General features: G+C 44.7%; 1 protein-coding gene across 1 annotated transcript; it reads left to right on the top strand.

Annotated features, from left to right (window-relative positions):
- Window positions 1-1471: 1471 nt before the first annotated feature.
- On the top strand, window positions 1472-22301 carry kcnk12 (potassium channel, subfamily K, member 12). The gene is made up of 2 exons (XM_036547337.1): window positions 1472-2262; window positions 21409-22301. Exons 1-2 carry the CDS (start codon window positions 1923-1925, stop codon window positions 22299-22301), a joined length of 1233 nt encoding a protein of 410 aa, XP_036403230.1. The 5' UTR covers window positions 1472-1922.
- Window positions 22302-22591: the final 290 nt, after the last annotated feature.

The following is a 22591-nucleotide window of genomic DNA, read 5'->3' on the forward strand; positions in this document are numbered from 1 at the left end:
TTTAAAAGCATTTTTATTTCATAGTTTTACAAAAAAAAAAAAGTTTAAATGTTTACAAGTTATACTAAGTACAACGTTATTTTTCTGGGGAAAAAAACGAAACGTTCACTTAGAACACAACATAATCATACCCTGCTCCTCTCCCTTTTTTCGGATGTGACTGTTGTCTGATGTACACTCTGGTTGTATGTAAATGAGTGAGTGCGGCAAGCCGCATCCTTCCCGTTTTGCGCCATCGAGGACGGCCGACAGCGAGCGCGCGCCCTGCTCGCTCCGGCATAAAGGAGTGCGTGAGAACTGCGGCTGAAGGCAGCCTGTTGTAACACCTTCACCACTGCTGTCCTGGGGTGAATTCTTCGTGCGCGCTTTCTGTTTGCAACAGCCGAGAAGCAAAGTGGCGTTCAGGCGTAACACTGAGTTTTGGATGCGTAGCAAGCTTGGCCGCAAATGAATGGATGTCACAATTTTAAAAAAATGAAATATAGACGCAAAATAATGAATAATCTGAAACTGTCCAGACAAGAATGCCCGTGGCGTGAATTTCAGATGCTGTCAAGGCTGTAGACGAAGAAGGCTAGTCTGTTAAGTCTCCATAAATGATCACTGGAATCACTGGAAGCGCTTTAGACGAGGAATTGTGGAAAAAGATGAGCCACGTCGCCGCAGCCCGTGCGCGCGAGGCTTTCGCTCGAACAGAATAAATGAAGAAAAGGTCAAACAACGACCGACTTTCTGTGGTCCGGGACGCAAAGAGAGTTTCGTTCAGGGGGGCGTTTTATTCGACCACTCGCGCCGAAAGAATTAAATAAAAACCCCTCTTGAGCTTGATGAGATAGCGGTTGGATCCGCTGAGTACTTTAGATGTCCGTATGATTTGGCGAAGTTTCTGTTGTCTTAGGTGTAGTTGTCTTAACATGAAGAACTCGTAGCTCAATCCTTTTGGCGACCCTGTTTTCTCACTCGCTTGTCACTTTAAAGTGGAACCCGGACGGTGACCACAGTCTCGAGACTGGGTCTTGCAACGCGTCCGATTGCGCTGAAGATATAGAGATTTGATGCGATATGCTGTTGTCTCCTATCTACAATCATATCTTTGTTTGGACTGCAGGCTCGACGTTATAATTGCATCGGAAATTCCATCATGGGTAGAATGGGGAGTAAATAACTGAAAAATGAATTAAACTCGACCGGAGCCTGTAAATGTCTCCAAATGATTTCTATATTGGTATGTGTTCGACTGTGAATAATGCGGGTGACTAAAGTTGATAGGAAATGCGATGTGATGCTGAGACCCAAAGGATGATCGCGCTGCCTTTCTACTCGTGCTCGCAGAATGGTCAGAGAAGGAAGCGCACGGCATACTATAATTCAACAGGAATGGACGGCGCTAATTTTCACCAGTGCGGAACCAACTGTTAAATGCAGGTTACTGGAGTGTTTAATATCGTCTTTTTAAAACAGTAATAAAGTACTGCTGTGGTTTAATTCGCATGAGCTTTCTGGATTATGCCTGCTGCTTTTTTTTGTGTTTCAGTTGGTGAGTATTGAATCACAACCTACCAATTTTCTGAGGCGAGGAGCTGAAAAGGTTTGTGTAGAAGAAAAAAATGCAAATAAAAAAATTCGACGTATGTGGCCCGATGCCTAAGGAATTAGAATTATTTAAAATAAAACTCTGACTGTGGCGACATCCTTCCTTCCTTTTTCTCCACCTCTTTCGTGCTTTCTTCAACCCAGAATTGACTAAAATAACTACAATATCTGACTAAAAGTCCAACTAGTCCGTCCCTGCGTGATTGCCAGTTATAGTGGGGAAAATTACCGCGTGGCAGCGGAATACAAGTGAGAGCTAAGCGAATGCCGCTCCCTCCTCCGATGCGGAATTGGTCGCTGTCCGTTGCTCTGGTGGTGCTGAAATTTGGATGATGCCTAGCCAGCGATTGCAAGGCTGCCGCTCCCTGCACATAAATGAAGACAACGGCCGCTTTCTGCTCCTCGCCATCCTGATCGTGTTGTACCTGCTGTGCGGCGCTGCAGTGTTCTCCGCCATCGAGAGACCCTCGGAAGTGAAAGCCCACGCCCGCTGGAACAGGACACTCTTCAACTTCAGCGAGACGTTCAACATCAGCCTGCAGGACCTGAACTCCTTTCTGAGGGACTACGAAGCCGCGATCGCCGCCGGGATCCGAGCCGATTCCTTGAGACCGCGATGGGATTTTACCGGGGCGTTCTACTTTGTCGGGACTGTGGTGTCAACTATTGGTAAGAGGAAAACTTTAATTACAGTATTGTTATTATTTTTATTGTTGTTGTTGTTGTTGTTGTTGGTGGTGGTGGTGTGGTAGTTACCTGTAGTGATGTTAGAGGGGTTATCCTAGTAGTGCTACTGTACCCAGTGGGCCGTTACTCTATCAGTCATGTATAAATTTTTGGCCATATCAGCATAATTATGTTTCATTGGTCCATATTTTGCTTTGTCTGTGATTTGATTCTTTTTCGCCTCCTTTATCTTGTGCGCGTCTGGGAATTACCCATATACGTTCACAGAAGGACCCAGCGGTGTAAAGAGTGCTTCAGCAGTCATTTATCAATTTCTCCGTTTCTAATGTGGGGCTTATTCAAAGGCTAAAAACAGGCGCAAGATATGAAAAAAATAATAATAAAAATAAAACACAGGATTTGAGAATTATCAAGATTCTTCTGTTAGTATCAGGTTTGTTTAATAGTTTCGGTGCAGACGCTTAGATATGCAGCAATAATTGACAAAAGTATGTGTTATTCTAAACACTGACATGTACGTAATGTAGTGAGAGATGCTTACGCTAGAAAGTTGTACATTAAATATCTAGCTTCCAACAAAAGTCAGAGGAAAGTCCTGCAATGGACTTGTGTGCTTTCTGTCCTTGTTGTCTCTGCTTTACAACAGGTTCCTTCACGTTTTAGCAATCTAGATAAGGTCTGACCCAACTAAACACTCAAGGTGGGACATCAATTCATTATCTCACTCTCCTGCCTGTTTTAGCCAATCTCTCCCTCTCTAATTTATGAATATAAACTGTTCCCTCCTGATTTCTGGCATCACTCATGAGTTTGCTTAAACCCCTGATTATTTGTTTGTTTTGGGTGCTCTGGCTCATATGCTTCTCGATAAGATGATCAATATGCAAACATTGCTGTCCAAGCTAGTGGAAGATCATTCTATTATGAAATACATTCATACATGAGTTAAAATGTGGGCTTCACCTGGTCTAAATGTTTCAAATGAATACATCCAAATGCCAATTAAATGGCTACTAAAATGGAGTCAAATCTTCATAAAATCTTACAATGATGAAATGTCAAAGCTAAAAGACCTCAAATAAGGGAAGTGCTGTCTCATTACTTCCTAAGAAGATAGGTATGAATTTCAGCTGCATAATTCAGTTACATACTGCATAATTTGTATACTGGCACACACAAACGCATTAACACATACACAATTTGTTTGTCCCCAAAGACATCATCTATTACACTGTGTACATTTGGTAATACAAAATGTACCTATTTATTCCTATCTACTCAAAACAACTAAATGAATCAGACACAATGTTTGAGCTAGTAAGTCAGCATGCTGAACTACATGAATGACCTTGCAAGGATTAAGTGATCAGAGCCCTACAAAGTGAAAAAGCCCAATGGGTTTACATCTCATGAATACAAACTGAACAAGGGAATGTTGTTACACAAATTCTTCTGTTGGCTCTTCTTACATTTACACATTTATTCACTTCGCAGATGCTTTTATCCAAAGTGACTTACAAGTGAGGTAGAGTACAACACAAGTGAAAAACCATAACAGGTCAACAACATTAGAAGCACTGTATGACCAGATTTCAACGGTTGGCCAGGCAAGGTATAAACTAGCTGGTACAGTTTTGGAATTAAATATCATTTGCAAGGAACTAGGGTCTAGGAAGTCCCTTTCACTTAGAAAAACCTTAACAGGAGGTTAAGGTTTTTTCTTGGAGGGGGGGGGGTGATTAAGCCACAGGTTCAAAGGCCCAGGTCAACCATGCGACCCACCATCCCCTGCACACAGAGCAGAGAATTTTTCCTGGCTGTGCTTGCAGACTCATCAGCAGTCCCATCAAAGGAAGGTCCCAGAATGAAATGCAGCATTTCTCTCTCTCTCTCTCTCTGTCTCTCTCTCTCTGTCTCTCTCTCTCTCTCTCTCTCTCTCTCTCTCTCTCTCTCTCTCTCTCTCTCTGGCATTTGGCTTATGGCCAACAAACAAGATTAAGTTTCATCATGTGTCGATTCCTGTCATCCATCACATGCGGTAGTGAGCTAGCACATGGAGAGAGGGGGAGACAGAGAGAGCGACAGAAAAAGAGAGAGGGAGCAGGAGACAGAGAGAGAGAGGGACAGAAAAAGAGGGGGGTGAGACAGAGAGGGACAGGGGACAGGGAGGGGTGTGCCGAGGAGTAATCCAGCATCCCTGCTGTTCCCCTCTGTGCTGTGCACTGCTTCACAGTAACACATTAGTAGCCTTCCACAGGGGAATTTGAGGTTCTGATCCAACAAACCACAGGCGCCGATCTGGCTTTCTCAATTACAATATTTACATCAGCAATAGGTCACAAAGAGCATCCCTCCCTCTCCCTTTCTCTCTCTCTCTCTCTCTCTCTCTCTCTCTCTCTCTATCGCACACACACACAGTCTTCACCTGAACCCCTTGGAGGCGATGAGGCAGAATTTTGCTGCATACCCAATGTTGCCTGAAGCGCTCCATCCCATCTCCTCCCCTAAAAAACACCTCCAGGCTTCACAATGTCTGCCTCCTCCTCTGTGCATTCAGTACTCTTGGGTAGATGATCAACAGTAGGAAAAGCACAGGGAAGCAGTACAGGTGTGTGTGTGTGTGTGTGTGTGTGTGTGTGTGTGTGTGCACGCGCGTGTGTGTGTGTGTTTTGGGAGTCTTGAGTGTCTGTGAGTAGGGCAGCAGCATTAGCAGGAGCTGACATTGTTCGCCTACACACACACACACACACACACCTGATTCTCAGCCCTTTGTCTAATAATTGAAAAACTGTAGGAAAAAATAGATTAGAAAACAGGATGAATGCACACAGCACAGCATGTTCGACCACAGAGAAATTGCTATTGCAGAGGAAAAGGAGACCTGTAAGAACATCAGCAGCACTCACAGAGGCACTGGATGTTAGAGATGCAAGTTGGGGTGACCAACACCCACCCACCTGCTGGCATGGAGGCCACTCCTCCACCTGGCCCTTGAACCACATGATCTCTTCAGCCTCAGAGCAACTGGCCACGGCATCCATGCCAACTCACAGATTGGATTTTTTCAGTGTTTGAGAAGTGTGTGTGTGTTTGGATCATTGTTTATGTCTGTATCTAAATTTCCTTTTAACCTTTTATTGAGTGTGCTGTTCCCAATCTCATTCTGTCTGTGCGATTAATTTGTATTCAGATCATATCAAGAGATACTGAGAAGAATGGTAGGTGGGTGGGTGGGTGTGTGTGTGGGGGGGGGGGGTGTATGTTTGGTGCCACCTCACACACCTCTCCCCACAGCTCCTCAACTTTCCGCTGCTCAAACGTCAGACAGGAACTTTTAAAAGCTAATGTGAGGGCTGATTTTCATATCATTACGACAAAGAACGCTCCCCAGACAGCTCCCAGCACCTTTTCATGCACTTTCACAATTATCAAATCTGAAAGGAGCTCTCCAACAAAAACTTAAAAAATAGGTGGCATTCTTAATCCTTCATATTGCCACTTGAACCTGTTACCTTGTGAACAGAGTGATACAATCTACCTGTATAGAACAGGTCAGTGACAGTGTAGTCTTTGACACTAGCATTATGCTGAATTTGGCTTTCCTCTTTTGGAAAGCCACCAAAAATGCAGGCCTGTATTGCTGAGAAAGTGATTCCCAATGGATCACACTGAATTTCATGGAGGAAACACAATTCAGCATTTTTCTGTAACAACCCAGGGGTACTTTGGGGAACTTGCCTGATATATGAATACTGTGGGTTTAATAATATACCACTTCTCTGTCCAGGATGGACACTCACCATGACAGATTTGTAACAGAACAGAACTGATACTGGCATTTTATAGGTAAGAAGTAATTGAATACAGCAGCTTTTATTGGAGAGCTCAAAATCTTGGCACATCCAGACAGATTTGCAATCAGAGATGCACACATTTTATAGGCTGGTGATAGCGTGGCACGGTAGGCTTCTGGCGGTGGACTCCCTTAAAGCGGCATGGAAAAATACACAGCGCCGCTGAAAGAACAGCAGGGTCTGTGGCGAGGTACAGAGTGTACACACAGTGCTCCGCTGTATCTTATCTCCGCCAGTGAGTAAGTCCTCTCCTATCTCCTGCCCCCCAGCACCACCTGTCAAGGGCATTGTTGGTCAAGTCCCCGCCTGTTTACCGAACACTCGCATCCGTCGCCACGTGGTGAAAGCCCTGCGTTCAGCGGCGACGAGGCGGGGATCTGTTGTGCGCCCGACCATCATCAGTGGCCCCACAATAGAGAGGGAGGGAGAGAGAGAGAGGTAGAGAGAGAGGTAGAGGAGTCCCCGCTGGTGAATCCCAGGCTAACCTGCACCTTCTCACGCCCTTTATTCTCTTCAAATCTCTCTCCTTCAAAGCTTCTTTCTTTCACTTTCACAGTTTCTTTCTTTCCTGTGTTCACTTCTTTTGCAGACAGAATGGAAAGGCATGACAGCAGCTGTGGGGGTGTGGGGTGTGGGGGGTCCTGGGAGGGGGGGGGGTGTCGATACAGGAAACCCAAGCCAGTATGTTCTTTTAATGACCTACGGGTTTCTTTTCCAGGAAGCTGGCGGTGCTTGTTTTAGCCAAGTAGCTGCAAGTGGGAGCGGGCTTATTACACGCCTGTCTGAGCAGGGTCAGGGATACAGAGCTGTAGGTGTTTAGACACGCCTGTGTATCCGTCAGGCTGAGCTGAAGTCCTCGCTGCCCCCCCCAAAGGGTGCCATTTCTCAGATAGTGCTATTACTTAAACATGGAGATGTTACTTCATGTGTGTGGCAATGCAATGGAAAGGATTTTTGATGATTTACCAGAATGGCTTTGTAGAACAGTCTGAGCAAGAAGATGAGGAGCTAGGCTGTGATGTTGTTGCATCGTGTGTTGTTGTGAGATGGTAGCCATGGAACAAATGAGTCAGCTTTGTATCCGCATGGTCTGTGAGCTGATGTGGCTAGCACATGGCCTTTAGCATCCAGCTGAGTTCTACCTTTTTTTTTGCATCTCTGCCTAGCATTGCAGAACATCATAGTGCTGCATTTACAATTTGACTTCAGAACCAATTTCACGCTATCAGACCCATCTCCATGCCCATGAGGATCCTAGTCTAGGCCAGCAACCTTTAATGTTCCGTGTGGAAATTCCCACCACTTTGATTTCATTTTCATGAATCTGATTGCATCGTGTTAGAAGCCTCACTGCAATGACAAATCTTTGGGTTCCCTGGCAGGCAAAAGCTCGGTGTGAAACTAAGATGCTCTCCCTGATTGGCTGCTGCGTGCTTTGTTGCTGCCGGGCCTTCAGGGGGCGTGGTGCGGTGGGGGTGCCTAAAGCCACCATGTAAGCCTGGAGAGCCTAGCCTCGCCTCTTTCCGTCTCGCCCCTTCAGATCTCCGAGCTGTTGCTGTAAGAACGGGGGCTAGGAGGAAATGTCAAGTTAAAAATGGAAATCGCCTTCAATCACATGAAAGGCTGTTGTGATATTCTGCTCGAGAACGCTCTGTAACTGAGGGATGCAAGGCCTCCCTGACCCCACCACCCACCTATAAACGTCAGGTAGCTGGGGTGGCCACTGTGCCAGGCAGTGATTGGATAAGAATACAGCAACCAGAAGGGCCATTTGGCCACTGGCCATTTCATTTTCCTGCTGTGGGTTCAAGTGTTCATGAGAGCAAAGTAATAACTGGAGTTTGGCAGATCGTAACTGTCCCTGGAATCATGGAGGTTGGTATTGCGCACCAGCACAAAATGCAGATATTGTGGACCAGCACAAAACTGGTATATGAATCCAAGGCCTTCCCCTTAAAGGCACGGCTGGCTTTTGAAAGATCTCACAGAGGCAACAAGCAATGCCTGGGCTGGTGACCAATCAGCATCAGCTGTTGCAGATGCTTGTTTATGAGGCTGCTGCTGTCCCAGGATCTAAAGCCACTCTGGTTCTAGGAGACAACAGAGATGCAGCCCTCCCTGCTCTTGCGCCAGCCCTCCAGCATATTTCTTGTTAGTCTTCCCATAAAACGAGGAGGACAAAATTACAGGACAGCTGTGTATAGCAGGCTGTAATTTTATATAGTATAGTACATTAATTTTCTGTGCAAAGTGAAACAGCACCTTAGAGCAGTAAAACACTGCTACAATTAATTATAATAGTGTTGTAATTAAACAATGGGGAATCCTCTAATGGATGTCACTGACTGCTTTTAAGAGTGTATTCTTACATAGTACTTTCCAAGAGCAAAAGAACTTTGCTATTTGTTAATTGGCAAGCTCCCCATTTTATATCAGACAAATGTTTGTTCACTATTAAAGAATCTGCAACACAACACACATAATGCCTTTTAAATGTAGCCTCAAAGGCTACAAAACTACCATCTCCACCCTGTTCCCTGAAGGTCTGGATTAGTGGCCACACATTGAAAATAGTGCTGCAAAAGAGGGAAAGCTAAACCTGTCAATTTTTTATATACTGTTCTGAGCAGAATACAGCCAAAAGAGACCAAGGACATTGAGCTTGGAGAGTCTTGTTTAATTGATGAGGCTTTGAAAGTGCAGAACCTTGTAAGTGTAGAAGTAAGTGTAGAACCTCCAACTTAAATTGTGAGCCACCCCCACCCTCCAAAAATATGAACAACCCTTGGAACAATCCACCAACAGGATCCTGAACAGTCAGCTAGTACCATATCCGTTAGGCTGCGAGGTTGTTGAGGCCACGAGCACCTGTGCTCTGTAGTTGTGGGAGGAGCTTATGGCACGTCTGAAGCCTCCTTTTCACTCTTTCACTCCTTTTCAACATCTTCAACACTCTTCAACAACTTTTTCATCATAAAACCAACAAAATAAATAACAAAATAAATACCCTGCTGGCTCAATTTTAGATGTTCAGGTAGAATTTAGAGTCTCCTGCCGGTCCCTGACCATCAAGCGATCACACTCACCCCAGGTCATCTCTGCTGAAGCCATCCTGTCAATAAACCTCAAACATTCAGACTATCTCTGCTTGTCCTCTGTGTTTGTAAGAGCAGTCCCATAACCAGCACATTGCTGTTAGTATAGCTAGTAACCCTCCTGGGACTCCAATGCAAATGTGATAGATAGATAGATAGATAGATAGATAGAAGGATATACAGATAGATGAACAGACAGACAGACAGATAGATAGATAGATAGATAGATAGATAGATAGATAGATAGATAGATAGACGGACATGATAGGTAGGGCATGCCTGAGAGAGCCAGACAGAAAGAGGGAAGTGGATGGAGATAAAACAGATAACACAGATTTGTTGCTCTATCTCTCTCTTCTATTTTTCTCACTCTCTTCCTCCTTCCTGGCTCTGCCAGAGAGAGATTTTCTTTCTCTCTTGCCCTGGCACAGCCTGCAGCTGGTGTGACGGAATGAATCTCCGCTTCGCTTAAGTGACTGGGACGACACTTTCACATTTTCACGGAAGGAGCGCGGGTCTTAAATTGCAGCCCGGACTGGAGTCACTGCAGTAATTCACACACCTAAACTGTATGTAAAAAGGAAATGCCAGGAATCATTTCAGAGAAGTAGCCAGTCTCACAGCTCTCCCTCTCTTGTCGACTGGGAGATTCAGACTCACTGCTTGTATAGACAGTTCAATGTGCAGTATTTGCTTCCCCTTTCCCCTTTGTAATTAGGCAGCCTAATTGTAGTCTGTTTTCATCTTTTACTTTGGCCGGCTGTGCAATAAAGCTAAGAAAGGATAATGGGGCTGTAGAAACATCCCCTTTCTCAGGTGAAACCTTCTGCAGGTGATGGTGGCTTACGCAAAATGTCCTTCCTTTATTTTCATTTACTTTATTCAATTTACTTGTCAGAGACTGTGTACAAATCTTGGCATACATTTCAGAAATAGAAACCTAATGCAGTCATTTGCAGTCCCTGGGCAGATTTATCACAATCACAATATAATACAAAACAAACATCCCCAAAGACATGAAATACAACGATGCGTAGCATATTAAAATAAGTTAATATCTGTATGTTATGTATGCACAGCACACAGACATTGTATGTAAGTTTATAGTATCTATAAATAAGTGGGAATATATACCACATCCTAATCATGGGAGGCCCTCTGCAGTAATCAGATCTAAGATTATCCAGTCCCTTTAAATCCCCTCCCCAGTCTGTTCACAAGCTAACTCAATTTATTTATCAGATTCCATTCTTCACATTCACACTCAGCTACAGTTCCTCTTCCCAAAAAGCTTTATTGGACCCCAACAATTGGATGATGCAGTCAGGATTGGAGTCCTGCTCAGCAAAAACAGAGGACACAATTCCTAGCATTGTCCTTCACCTATGCGGCCCCTGGTACCCCTGCAACCAGAAACAGTTTAGCAGTGTAGGATTCGAGCTGATCACACTGACTGATGCTCTGCACCACTGCAGCCTGTGGCCTGTGACCTGTGTGGCCTATAAAGATGAGGTTGGTTGTGATTGGCTCCAGGTAAGCAGAGGTGTTTAAATGACAGTCTTTCTCAAAGTGACCAGCCCAGCGCTGGTTGCTCTCTGTTTAGGAGATCAGTCCACGCTGAGGTCGACTGGAAGGTGTTTGAAATGCATTATTAAAGGGAGGTAGAGGTAGGGGGAGCAGAGGAGCTGGTCTAATGCGGAGTCTAATACAGAGTAATGTAATTGTAACCGACAGGGTTGCCAAGAAGTGGTGTTGCCCGGGTCTCTGACCTAATCTGTGTGTATGTGTGTGTGGTTTGTCAAGGTGAGGCCATTGGCAGTTGTACTTTGGCGTTTTACTTATTCTATATTTTACTGCTTTTGCTTTTCAAAATGACTTTTCCAAATAAACCCTCAGTAATACGCTGTTATATTCAAAGTTATTTCTAAATCATATCCATTTATAGGAATCTCAGAAAAATTATGACAGTGATCGGTGCCAGTAGTTACCATGCACACTAAAGACTTACCCTACAACTAGCACAGAAAAGCTTTTTGTACTTTGTTTTATACTGCAAAAAATATCTAAATCGTGTGGCTTGGTAGAGCTACAGAGATTCTCTCCTTCAAAAGGGCACTGTACAAACCTCTATTGCTACTGCCGTGATTTGTTGACAAATGATAAAATCGGAAGCTCTCAAAGTAGGCTACACCAGCAGCAATAGATGCTTGAAAAAAATTCAAGACATTTACATTTGAACCACAGCACTAAAAAGCCTCTTTGAGCCAGTCACATTATTCAACATACAGCCTTCCACAAAACCACAGACCCAGAGCTTTTTAATAGCCACATTATGTGAATAATGGCTGAGAGGATATAGACGAAACTGGTGTATCACAGATACACATTTGGCCCTAAGGAGTGATCCTTTCACGAGACGGATTACAGCCACTGTGTGTTGCTGGGGTCCTACGGCGTTGATGCTTTAATCTGATCATTTTATTTTTGGTGAGAGCCTTGCAGCAGAGGTGACATCAATACAGCCGTCATTAGTCAAGCCGAGAGATTGATGCCAGCACCCAGCCGTGTCACTTGGGAAACACAGCGCTCACCTCACGCCCGACACCCTTGGGTTTATGTGCACGGCATCAGGGAGAATGACTTGATGTGTGTGTGCATCTGTGTATGTGTGTGTGTGTGTGTGTGTGTGTGTGTGTGTGTGTGTGTGTGTGTGTGAGATGGAGGCTTCGCACACAAAGCTTAACTCAAAGTTATTAAATTCTGTCAATGCACATCACCAAACTCCCCAACCCACCCCATATAAGAAACAATTTACAATCCCAGACCCTGAGTGATTCCACCTGTCACATTCGCTTTTGATGGTTTTTAAAAAAGGGAAGAAAAAAAAACATGTACACACCACCCTGTGCTGGGTACATATCATGGTGTGTTGTCACGGTGATAGGTGATGAATGGATTGTTTGATAGCAACAGCTCACACTGTAAGCTGGCGGTGCTGAGGCAAAGGATTAGCCATTTTGTTCTCCTTTTTTGTTTCTTCTGAAGGGAGTGTGGTGAAGTCATGTGTTTATGCTGTCAGAATGCTGTCAGAATGCATTGATACGATCACATATGCAGGCTGGGCTCTGTGTTACCTGTGTTTCTCGCACCTGTCTCTCACAGCTCTCTAGCTGTGTTTAGGAGTGACTGCTCCCTGCTACCCTCACAACATATGTTGACATTGCTCCGCTTGACTTGCGACACCAGTAAAAAGTTGAGGTTGCACGTTCAATTACGGTACTGTATGTGTTCTTGTCCAGGCTCCCAGAGACTCCTTGCGTACGTGTGTGTGAATGTATGAACGTGTGTGCGCGCCAGAGAGGCACGGTGCCGTATGCCCGGTACAGGATCTGCTCCGACGCCTCTGTGGCACTGCCGCAGGTTGACAGCAGGGGGCGGGGATCCGTGCGCACTGCATTGCGTCTGGTGAATTAGCATGAAAGCTCTGCTGAGCGGGAACGAGCAACAACTGCACAGAGACCCGCACACATGCTAAAATGATCTCATCCAATCCTGCGTGCTGTGCTAGACTAACAGGGGCATCGGTACAACACTTATGACCGGAATCAATGGTAATCAATGCGCATGGTATTTTCTGCATCCGGGAAACATATCCTTTGCAAAAATGTATGCAGTATACCCAGGTTTCTGAAAAAATATTGTCTCTAACTACAAAGAAACATGTAAGACGTGTTTGACATTCTTTGAAATATAGGTATTTCAGATATGCATATAATTTATATACACACATATATATATATCTCAAAAATTTCCTGAATCGATAGATAGATGTATGTGCCATGTCACAGTTCAAGTACACGACAGTGGGCAGATGGGTGGGCCCAGGTGTGGTCTAAAGAGATGAAGGTAGAAAGCAACAAGCAAACGTATATTAACCTAACGGCTCGGGAATAACAATGCGCTAGGGATAAATGGTGTTTGCTGTGTTACTGCCCTGTTACATTTGACTCCATTTGATGCCGTGGAAGACAAAAAAAAAGAAAAGAAAAACAACGAACAAAGTCGATGGAAGGAAATGAAACAAACGCTGAGGGAGATGCAGGGGCAGCGGTGCACATTTTCTTTACGATAAATCAGTTTTTTTGGGCACACGTATCGATCACCAGTGTTCTGAGCTGAAAACTCCCCGTCCGATGTGCCGAATACCACAGCGCTGAAAACACAAAACTACGTGTCGGACAACAATGATGAGGATATTCAATAAGTGGAGTACGCGTACAGTAGAGATACAGAGGGAAAACAGGTGTGGAAATCCATCATTCTGTCGGTTTTTCATCTGTTTGTACTGCTATATAACAGACAAACAGTGGGACTTTAGTACTAGCCACAGAGAAATTGTCTTTGACTAGACCTGCTACTGTATTAGAATTTGACACGGTGGATACGGACGAATATTTGTTTGCAATTATATCGGTGTAAAATAATGAGGCGCTTCATATCCTCACCGCCTCTTATCAACGTAATATGATAATTGCTTGATTTTGAAATTAGCGGTATGCGCCATCCCTCCCTGTGTGAAACTAATTGTTGAACTTTCCGTTCAGTCATTGTGAATACTTCTCTACGGTTAATTACCAGGGTATAATTAGGCCTACAGAATTCCCATTATGGAGCTTGTCCGTGTCATTCAAGGATGCATATATACATGCAAGTTTCTAGTGTGTATTGTGTAAAAATATTATGTAGATTTATGAGTGTGCACATTCACATGTGCTTGTGAGAGATTGGTGTGTGTGTGTGTGTGTGTATGTGTGTTTGTGGTAGAGCATATGTGTTTATGTATGTGTATGTACATGCGTGTGAGATTCAGTATGTGTATCTGTGTGATGTATCTGTAGATGTGCCTGCATGTGTATGTTTGTACATGTGTGTGTAGTTATAGGTGTGTGAATGTTTGCGTATCTGTGTGGTTGAGTGTGCTCATGTGTGTTTGTGTATATGCGTGTGTAGCAGTGTGTGTGTGTCTGTGTGTGGATGTGTGTGTGTGGGTTCTCAGCAGATGGCACGGTGAGTTCCGGGGACTGCACAGTTTTCTGCTTCCTCTGCTCCATGCGGTCACTGCAGACCCCTGCGAGTCCAGTCAATGACTAATGATTTCCCCTTCGTCAGAACCATGGGCTGACTTGCACTGACAGGGAGCATTGCCATTGCTTCATTATTGTGCTGTTACATTTCTCATGTACAGAAATAGCACCCTTTGGACTGATCAGACGTAATGGCTGCAAATTATTACTCATGCCGATGGCGTTCTCAGATCTGTTTGTGTGTGCTGGTTGGTTTACCATTTTGAACTTGGCTGAATTGAACAGAGACGACCGCATTTGTTGGTGCTGCTGATGAGTCTCTCATGGCCCCGAGCTCACAGTGATAGACCAGCAGCCAGGAGTTCCCATCTGTTCGATGGACTGATTCATAAATACTCATAGTGCGGTGCGCAGAATGCAGAACACACACACATATTCACATATAAATAACACTCACACAAATTACATAGTCACCCCACTATGCCACACACACACAGATTCAGACACACACACACACATACACACATTGTTGTTCTATTACTTATTTATGCAGCAATTTATTAATATTTTACATACATGGGCTTTTTTCCACCCAAAGTTATTGCTCACCATACACCTCGAGTCATGAAGTACTAAATGAAAACCCTCTGTATCCGGCCTTATCCTCACAGAGAATCACTGGCCCAAGGGACAGGGGTGCTTGCCTTCTGTATTGCAGTACAGCTGTTCTGGAGGGCAGAGAGAGCGCTCCCTCCAGCACGAAAGCGGACCCTGTCCGCAGTGAGCGAGGCCGTGTCGTAGTGACCCGAAACTGCAGCCATGCTACTCAATTCGCCAATGACCTGTGAAGTTAATGAGAGTTTCAGAGTGCCCACTTCAGCGCGCTGGGTATTACATCACCAAGATGCTTGCCCGGGCCTCTCAAGAAGGAGGGGTCAGCTGTCCTGTCTCCTGCGCAGTGCCATTGCTCCCTATCCCGTCGGACATGTGCACACGTGCGTGCGCGCTTGCTTGGCCACGCTATTGGGAGTGGAATTTCGGGGCCTGCTCATCCTGAATACATGCACATGAACCAAAGTGACAGATCTCGTTGTGCTTTCAGCTTCTGTGGAATTCTTGCCATGTTGCCTTCAGTCTTTGGAACTGGGTCAGCTTTAATCAATACTCATGCTATTGTGATGCCATTTTTGATAAGCCCATGGGTTTATATTTCCCACAGATCAATTGATTTTTTTTTTTTCTGAGCGTGTGTGAAGAATGCATTTTGAACAATTACCTATTTTCATCACATTGAATGTGATACAATGGTTTTGATCTCAAGGGGATAAAACAAAATGTCAATTGTTTAATAAAGGGCATTAAAAAAAAAAAAACACTTTATATTTACTGAATATATTTAACTCTTGGGACTCCCATCTGTGTGTCAACAAGGCACCTTATTTGCAAGACTGACATTGTTTCAAAGGATAGGATATGCCACCCGATACCTGCATTGTGTGGGCGTCAGTGTTGTACAGTCATTATCTTTGTGGTAAAAGTGGATCTGACAGGTTCTTTTCTGTATCTTTTACCTCCCTTCCTTTTATTTTATCTGTGGGCAATGAAGGGAAGCTCCACAGTGACTCATGTCCATCACTGCAGGGGTGTTGCACACAGACAGCAGCTCCTGTTACTGCAGTTATGGGCAGACTGCAGGTGGAGACGACAGGCTAAGAGGACATTTTACATAGCCTCTGAACTGATATATTATGGGTCCATAAACTGGACCTTGTGCCGCGGAAACAGACCGATTTGTTAATCCAGTCATGCACTGATTACTAACCTGAGGGAGTTACTGTGATGAGTGTCAAAAGGTTGGGTATCCTAATAATATAATGCCTTCAGTTCATTCTGCATTTAAATTACACATATGATTTGTCCAAATCTCTTTACCCACAATTACCCACAACTCTTTCAACCATAGTAATTATTGTTCCTCTGTGCATTTGAACCTGAGTAAATTTAAATTACTTGCATATCAACTGTGCTTTATCGTTTCCAACGGAAGGACATTTTTAGGGAAATGCCTTGCCAAGGGAAATGTAACAGTCATGTGGTCCCATTCATATCAATCTCAATACATATTCTGCTAACAGACGTAATCTCTAATATTTGAATTTAGTAGTGAATAGTATTTCCTGTCAACAGTCCTGTCCTGTCAACTGCATTTGTAGCACTGATTGGCAAAATCCTTGGAATATAGTGATATTCAACTTTTCACAAACCTGCAAATTAAATATAATTCATATTAAAAATATATAATGTATAATGTAAATATAATGTAATTGCTACAATGAAATATTTTGTGGCACTCTGTCATATTGTACACTGATCAAGAAAATTAAATATCATAATATGATTAATTTGTAGTGCCCTAAAAGTAGTAGTAGTAGTAGTAGTTGCAATAATAATAATAATAATAATAATAATATGTTACTTGAATGCAGCTCTGAAGCTTCAACTTTACACTACAAGAACTGGAAAGAACTTTTAATGTGTATTATTTGCTAAGATGGCCCTGTGTAGTGGGGATGCAGGATACAGTAGATTGCTCAGGAGACAACAAAACAAAACTGAATTGGCTTCAATACCTAACTGAGAGCTCTTAGTTTGCTTTTGATTGACAGGGAAGTGGTTGCAGGGCTGTTGCAGAGCCACCCAGAACTCTGATAAGCCTGTGCCCAACGAGGGGCACGACATGACAAATCCCTGCGCCTTCAGAAAGGAAGCTAAAGGGAAGTGAAAGATCAGCATCTAATGATTGGACTCCAAGGGGCGAGAGTTTTGGTTTGAGTGAGAGCACAGGGAAAGCGTAGGGCATGTGACCGCGGAAGTGCAGTCATCTGTGGCTTCAGCACAGCTCTCTTCCCTGGTCACCACCCTTCTTGGTGGTTTTCCCAACGCTCCCGCACTGTGTTCGTCTGTGCTAACATGCAGCTGCCACGTCGCGGGCTGCGCAGCTACCAGTTCCATTTTGTTCTGGATGATTCCGCCTGCCTCTGCTTAGCATTTAGACATTGTTACACTTTTTTGTAGCCCTGGCTGAAATTAACCATCTAAATGAAGGTGTAAGCCCACTTGTGCATTTCTGTTAATTTTTACCCTTGTCTTCTCCATATCTTTTGTGAACATGTTGAGAATACATTCATTATTTCTTATAATTGATAATAATTACGCCATTTCAATTTTCCTTTTTGCAGCTTGGTCTTATGAGCATAATTATTGGCCTGACCGTTGCCATCCATTAGAACGGAATATCATTTTAATGCAGTATTTAATATGCAGCAATAAATACACTGTTCCCTCAGCAGTAACATTATTGCATTTGCATTAATGAAGCGATGATTATCTGCATTATAAATTCATGTGTGAGCAAAGATTCTTCCCAGCTTTCAGTGATTTAGTGTAATTACGGAACACAGAACAGTGGAAGTCAATAGACTGGTTTAATTATTTCCGATATGTCCTTTTGCATGGTGTATGGTGGGAAAGTTCTGGAACCTGTGCATTTTTTTATCTACAGCTGAAGATTCTGTCCGCCTGAATATGAAGTCTGTCTGCTGAGCAGGAATGCTCGCACAGGGCCACCCGGCTCAGTTTGATCTAACCTCGCTCTTTTCATGTGTTACTTTGATATCTGCCCCCTAATGTCTCTCAGCATAGCAGCTGAAGGTAATGGCTTGCGCACTGAATCGATGGCGGTGTCTTCCCGTTCCTGATGTAATTTAGCTCCTAATGAGAGTGAGTGCAGAGCTCCTTCTCTCCGACTTGCAGTTGAGACTTAACCTCATTCCCGTGAACAATCTCACCACTTTGACGGGGGGAGTTTTAATTAATTAACAATGGTGTGCTGGAGAGGTATCTTTCAGGAGAGGTCTTGGCTCTACCGCGTCAACCCACTCTCCTTAGCAGTTTGCTGTCACTGCATTGCAACTCAAAGCTGCTCGAAATAAGAATTTTCTTTTCTTTTCCTTTTTTATTCAAAACTGAAGGGTCATAGTAACAGCTCTATTATAGGAATATTTCTTTTGTGCTAACTGGTTCCAATATAAAGTGTGTGTCTGTGTGTGTGAGCATGAGCTTTTTGTGTGTGTGTGTGTGTGTGTGTGTGTGTGAGAGAGAGAGAGAGAGAGAGAGAGAGAGAGAGCGTGTGCTTTAGTGTATGCATGTATAAGTGTGTGTGTGTGTGTGTGTGTGTGTGAGAGAGAGCATGTGCTTTAGTGTATGCATGTATAAGTGTGTGTGTGTGTGTGTGTGAGAGAGAGAGAGAGAGAGAGAGAGAGAGAGAGAGCATGTGCTTTAGTGTATGCATGTATAAGTGTGTGTGTGTGTGTGTGAGAGAGAGAGAGAGAGAGAGAGAGAGAGAGCATGTGCTTTAGTGTATGCATGTATAAGTGTGTGTGTGTGTGTGTGTGTATCCAGTAACTAACTCAACCTTGGTCCAAATGACCCAGTGTTGTCAAATAAAACCATGCATATGAACAATATTCGGCTTGAAAGATAAGGTTAGAAAATCCATCTCTGATGCACTAAAATGGCAGGAGGGGTGGGGAGGGGGATACATTAAACACTGATGCTATTTATCACCTAAGATCGCAGGGCCTTTCACAGCACAGTTTAAGGAGAAAGGATTATCAATTCTGAAGCACTGGGAGAATGAAATTGAAAACAACAAAAAAATCAATTAACCTTTCGAGAGTACAGTATACTTTTTTTCCCCCTCTTCTGACTTTTTCAGAGGGCACTGTCACACACACACGCACACACGCACACACACACACACACACACACACACACACACACACACACACACACACACCCCTTCCTTGTTGAAGTATTTCATCTACCCTTCGACAAAATTGATGCTCCTTGTAGGATGTTAAACATTGCAAAATATTATATTTTACAAATGCAGAACTTGGGTTATATTAGTCTTTGTCATGGTGATTTGTTAACATGTTCCTTCCTTGTCCTTCAACCAACAGAAGTCACATAGTCTAAAGCAGCGGTCTTAAATACTCATGTTTGCATGGATGGATGGAAACATAAATAAATAAATAAATATAAGTGTAGTGTAGCCTGAGACCAAAACCAAAACCAAGACCTATTGAGTACAAGGCCAACATAAAGAGCTATTTGTTCCAGATTACTTATAGTGCATTATGTAACTTCATTGTGTATGGTCACCAGGACAGAGAGTAAAACTGCTTTCTGAGATCTGTAAGGTAAGTGAGTGGACTAAAAGCAAAAACTCCAAGTCTGGTTTCCAGACTTCATCTCAGAAATGAGATCATTCCAGAGAGATCACTGGCCTCCACCACCAGATGGAGAAGATACATATGAAACATCATGAAGTTGAAATTCATTCAAAACTTGAATTCATTTGTATTGCCCACCACTTCACCTCACAGAAATAAGGTGTGACTCAGTGAGCCATCTGGGATCAAATTGCCTCCAGTTGACCCCGCTCCTAACTAACTGCAAAGGTGACTCTATTAGTAGCCATTTTACACTTTCAGGAGGCAAAAAAAAAAAAAAAATGAACCCGAAGAGCATAAGTCACAAATTACATTGGATTGTGTACTCATGTTTGCTACTGGGTGGGTCATGGCTATGAATAATATGGGGCTTTGGGTCTGACTGGTTCTCAGCATGAGCCTAATGATCTCAACTCAGTACATAAAACCCAGTGCTTGAGGTCCACGCTGGTTTTGTTCTGGCTCAGCACCCTAATTGCATAATTGAACTGGGGATAATGAGGGCAAGAGATTCTTCTAAGTTAATGTACTAGAGGAAAATCAGTGTTTTCCTAGAGGGTCCTTGAGATGAAGCTCTAAAATATCCAGCATGTGACAAGGAGCAGAGTGAATCCAAATGCAGAGACGAAGGCTGGTTTCAAGAAAACAGTGTTTTCTTTACTGAAGGATCAAGAGGCAAAAAGCAGACTTGGTACACGAGTTCATACACAAAGTGTGGCAACTCAAAACCAACAGGGAAAGGGCAGGGCTTAAATAACAAGAAGAAAAAACGTGACAACAATTACTAATCAGCACAGGTGTAACACATTAACTAAATGAGACAGGGAGTAAACAGGGGGTTATGCTATCCGGTGGTTGTCCTGGGAAGCAGCAGCCAGACACCCTGACAGGATGTTATGAGGACACCTGTCAGTTATTGCAGGAAGAAGCAGCAGCCGAAAACCCTGCCACCCTCTTTGAGGTTAGAGTCTTTGCTAAAGAAAATAAAGGTAGTCCATGCTGTCAGAGCTCTGGTACCCCAGAAAAGCTGGCAGAGTGTACAGAATCTTTTCTTTAAAAGAGTCCTGGGCTTGGGCCAGGAACGAACTTTGGACTCTGATCCACAGGGGAATTCTGTGGTTTACTTTAAAAGTGACACCCATGCTGCTGTTCTGGCTGTCGAGTTCCTGCTGAGGGTCACGTGAGGTCGCCTTCCACCTTGCCAGGCAGGTAACGGAATGTCACGCACAGTCAGCTCATCAGCTAATGTTCCTTTCCAGTCTGCAGCGTCAGGGATTGACCTCAATCACCTCTCCATATCATCCCTGAGGGCCCGCACGCACACTCAGCTGAATCCGCCATCCTCTCTCACTGTGCAAACTTCACTCTCACACTTACTCTAATTGGCTAGAGAACAAAAAACTATGGCCAGACCATGTCATTTTCTCCTGTTCGATTTTCCTCACTCATCGCTTGTTTTGATTGTATGTTGGTGATTGCCTATATCTTTGATGTATCAGTACATTGGCTTTTCTACTGAATTTCAACGTCTTTTGCTTCTTTTCCATTAGTGCTGGACAAATTATCTAAAACCAAAATAAATCCTATTAAAATTAATATTAAATTATCTATCTTGCTGCAGATGCAAGCTGCCAAAACTGCACTTCCATTCCAATGTCTTGACGTGGGAGTCTTAAAACATGTCATCCCCTCTCTCCCTCTTCTGGCACCCGAACCATTTAACTAATCCTCTCTCCCTCCCTTTCTCTCTCCCCCTCTCTCTTTATGTCTCTCCCCTCCCTCTCACCCCCCGTTGCAGGTTTTGGCATGACCACCCCGGCGACGGTGGCGGGGAAGGTGTTCCTGATCTTCTACGGGATGCTGGGCTGCGCGGGCACCATCCTGTTCTTTAACCTCTTCCTGGAGCGCATCATCACGCTGCTGGCCGTGGTGATGAAGGCGGTGCAGGAGCGGCGGCTGCAGCACAGCGGCATCCTCCCGCCGGGCCTCCGCCGCGACTTCACCGAGAGCAGCCTGCCGGGCTGGAAGCCCTCCGTCTACTACGTGATGCTGATCCTGGGCCTGGCGGCCATCGTGCTGTCCTGCTGCGCCTCGGCCATGTACTCGCCCGTGGAGGGCTGGGCCTACGTGGACTCACTCTACTACTGCTTTGTCACCTTCAGCACCATCGGCTTCGGCGACCTGGTGAGCAGCCAGAGCGCCGCCTACGAGAACCAGGGCCTCTACCGGCTGGCCAACTTCCTCTTCATCCTGTTGGGCGTGTGCTGCATCTACTCGCTCTTCAACGTCATCTCCATCGTCATCAAGCAGGTGCTCAACTGGATGCTCAGCAAGATGAACTGCCTCTGCTGCCAGCGCTGCCACAAGGCAAGCGCCTTCCTGGGCCGCCGCAACGCCATCCGGCCCGGCTCGCGGATCCGCCAGGGCCGCTTCGCCCGGCCGCCCGACTCCGAGGGGCCCTACGACAGCGACGCCGACGGCCGCCGCCTCTCCGGGGAGATGATCTCCATGCGGGAGCTGACCGCCTCCAACAAGGTCTCCCTGGCCATCATGCAGAAGCAGCTCTCCGAGTCGGCCAACGGCTTCCCCAGGACGGTGTGCGGGAGCTCGCGGCAGAACGGGTTCTCCGGGGGTGTGGGGGCCCTCGGCATCATGAACAACCGGCTGGCAGAGACCAGCGACAGCAGGTAGAACCTGCAGAAGGGAAAGCGATTGGGGGGGGGGGGGGGGGGGGGGGGGGCGGGGGAGTATGGAGAAAGAAGGACAATGCGCATGGAGATGTGCAAAAGTGGACTCAAGAATGGAGTACTGCAGAGAGGGAAGGAAAGAAAGCACAAAGAGAGAAGACTCACACAAAGGTGGAAAACCGAGGGAGAGAATCATGTCAGAGATGACAGATTTGCTTTTGTTTTTTCTCCTCAGTTGTTCTCCTCATGATTTGTTCAGCTGTTGTTCAATTTTATTGTACAGCAAGCGCTGTC

Source organism: Megalops cyprinoides, chromosome 15 (genome assembly GCF_013368585.1).
Source record: "Megalops cyprinoides isolate fMegCyp1 chromosome 15, fMegCyp1.pri, whole genome shotgun sequence".
NCBI classification, from domain to species: Eukaryota; Metazoa; Chordata; class Actinopteri; order Elopiformes; family Megalopidae; genus Megalops; species Megalops cyprinoides.

What these genes read in the sequence shown, in the direction of transcription:
- kcnk12 (XM_036547337.1), top strand. Translation starts at nt 1,923, where the DNA reads ATGATGCCTAGCCAGCGATTGCAAGGCTGCCGCTCCCTGCACATAAAT. An exon ending in GACTGTGGTGTCAACTATTG is followed by an intron (nt 2,263 to 21,408) that starts GTAAGAGGAAAA and finishes CCCCCGTTGCAG; the next exon opens with GTTTTGGCATGACCACCCCG.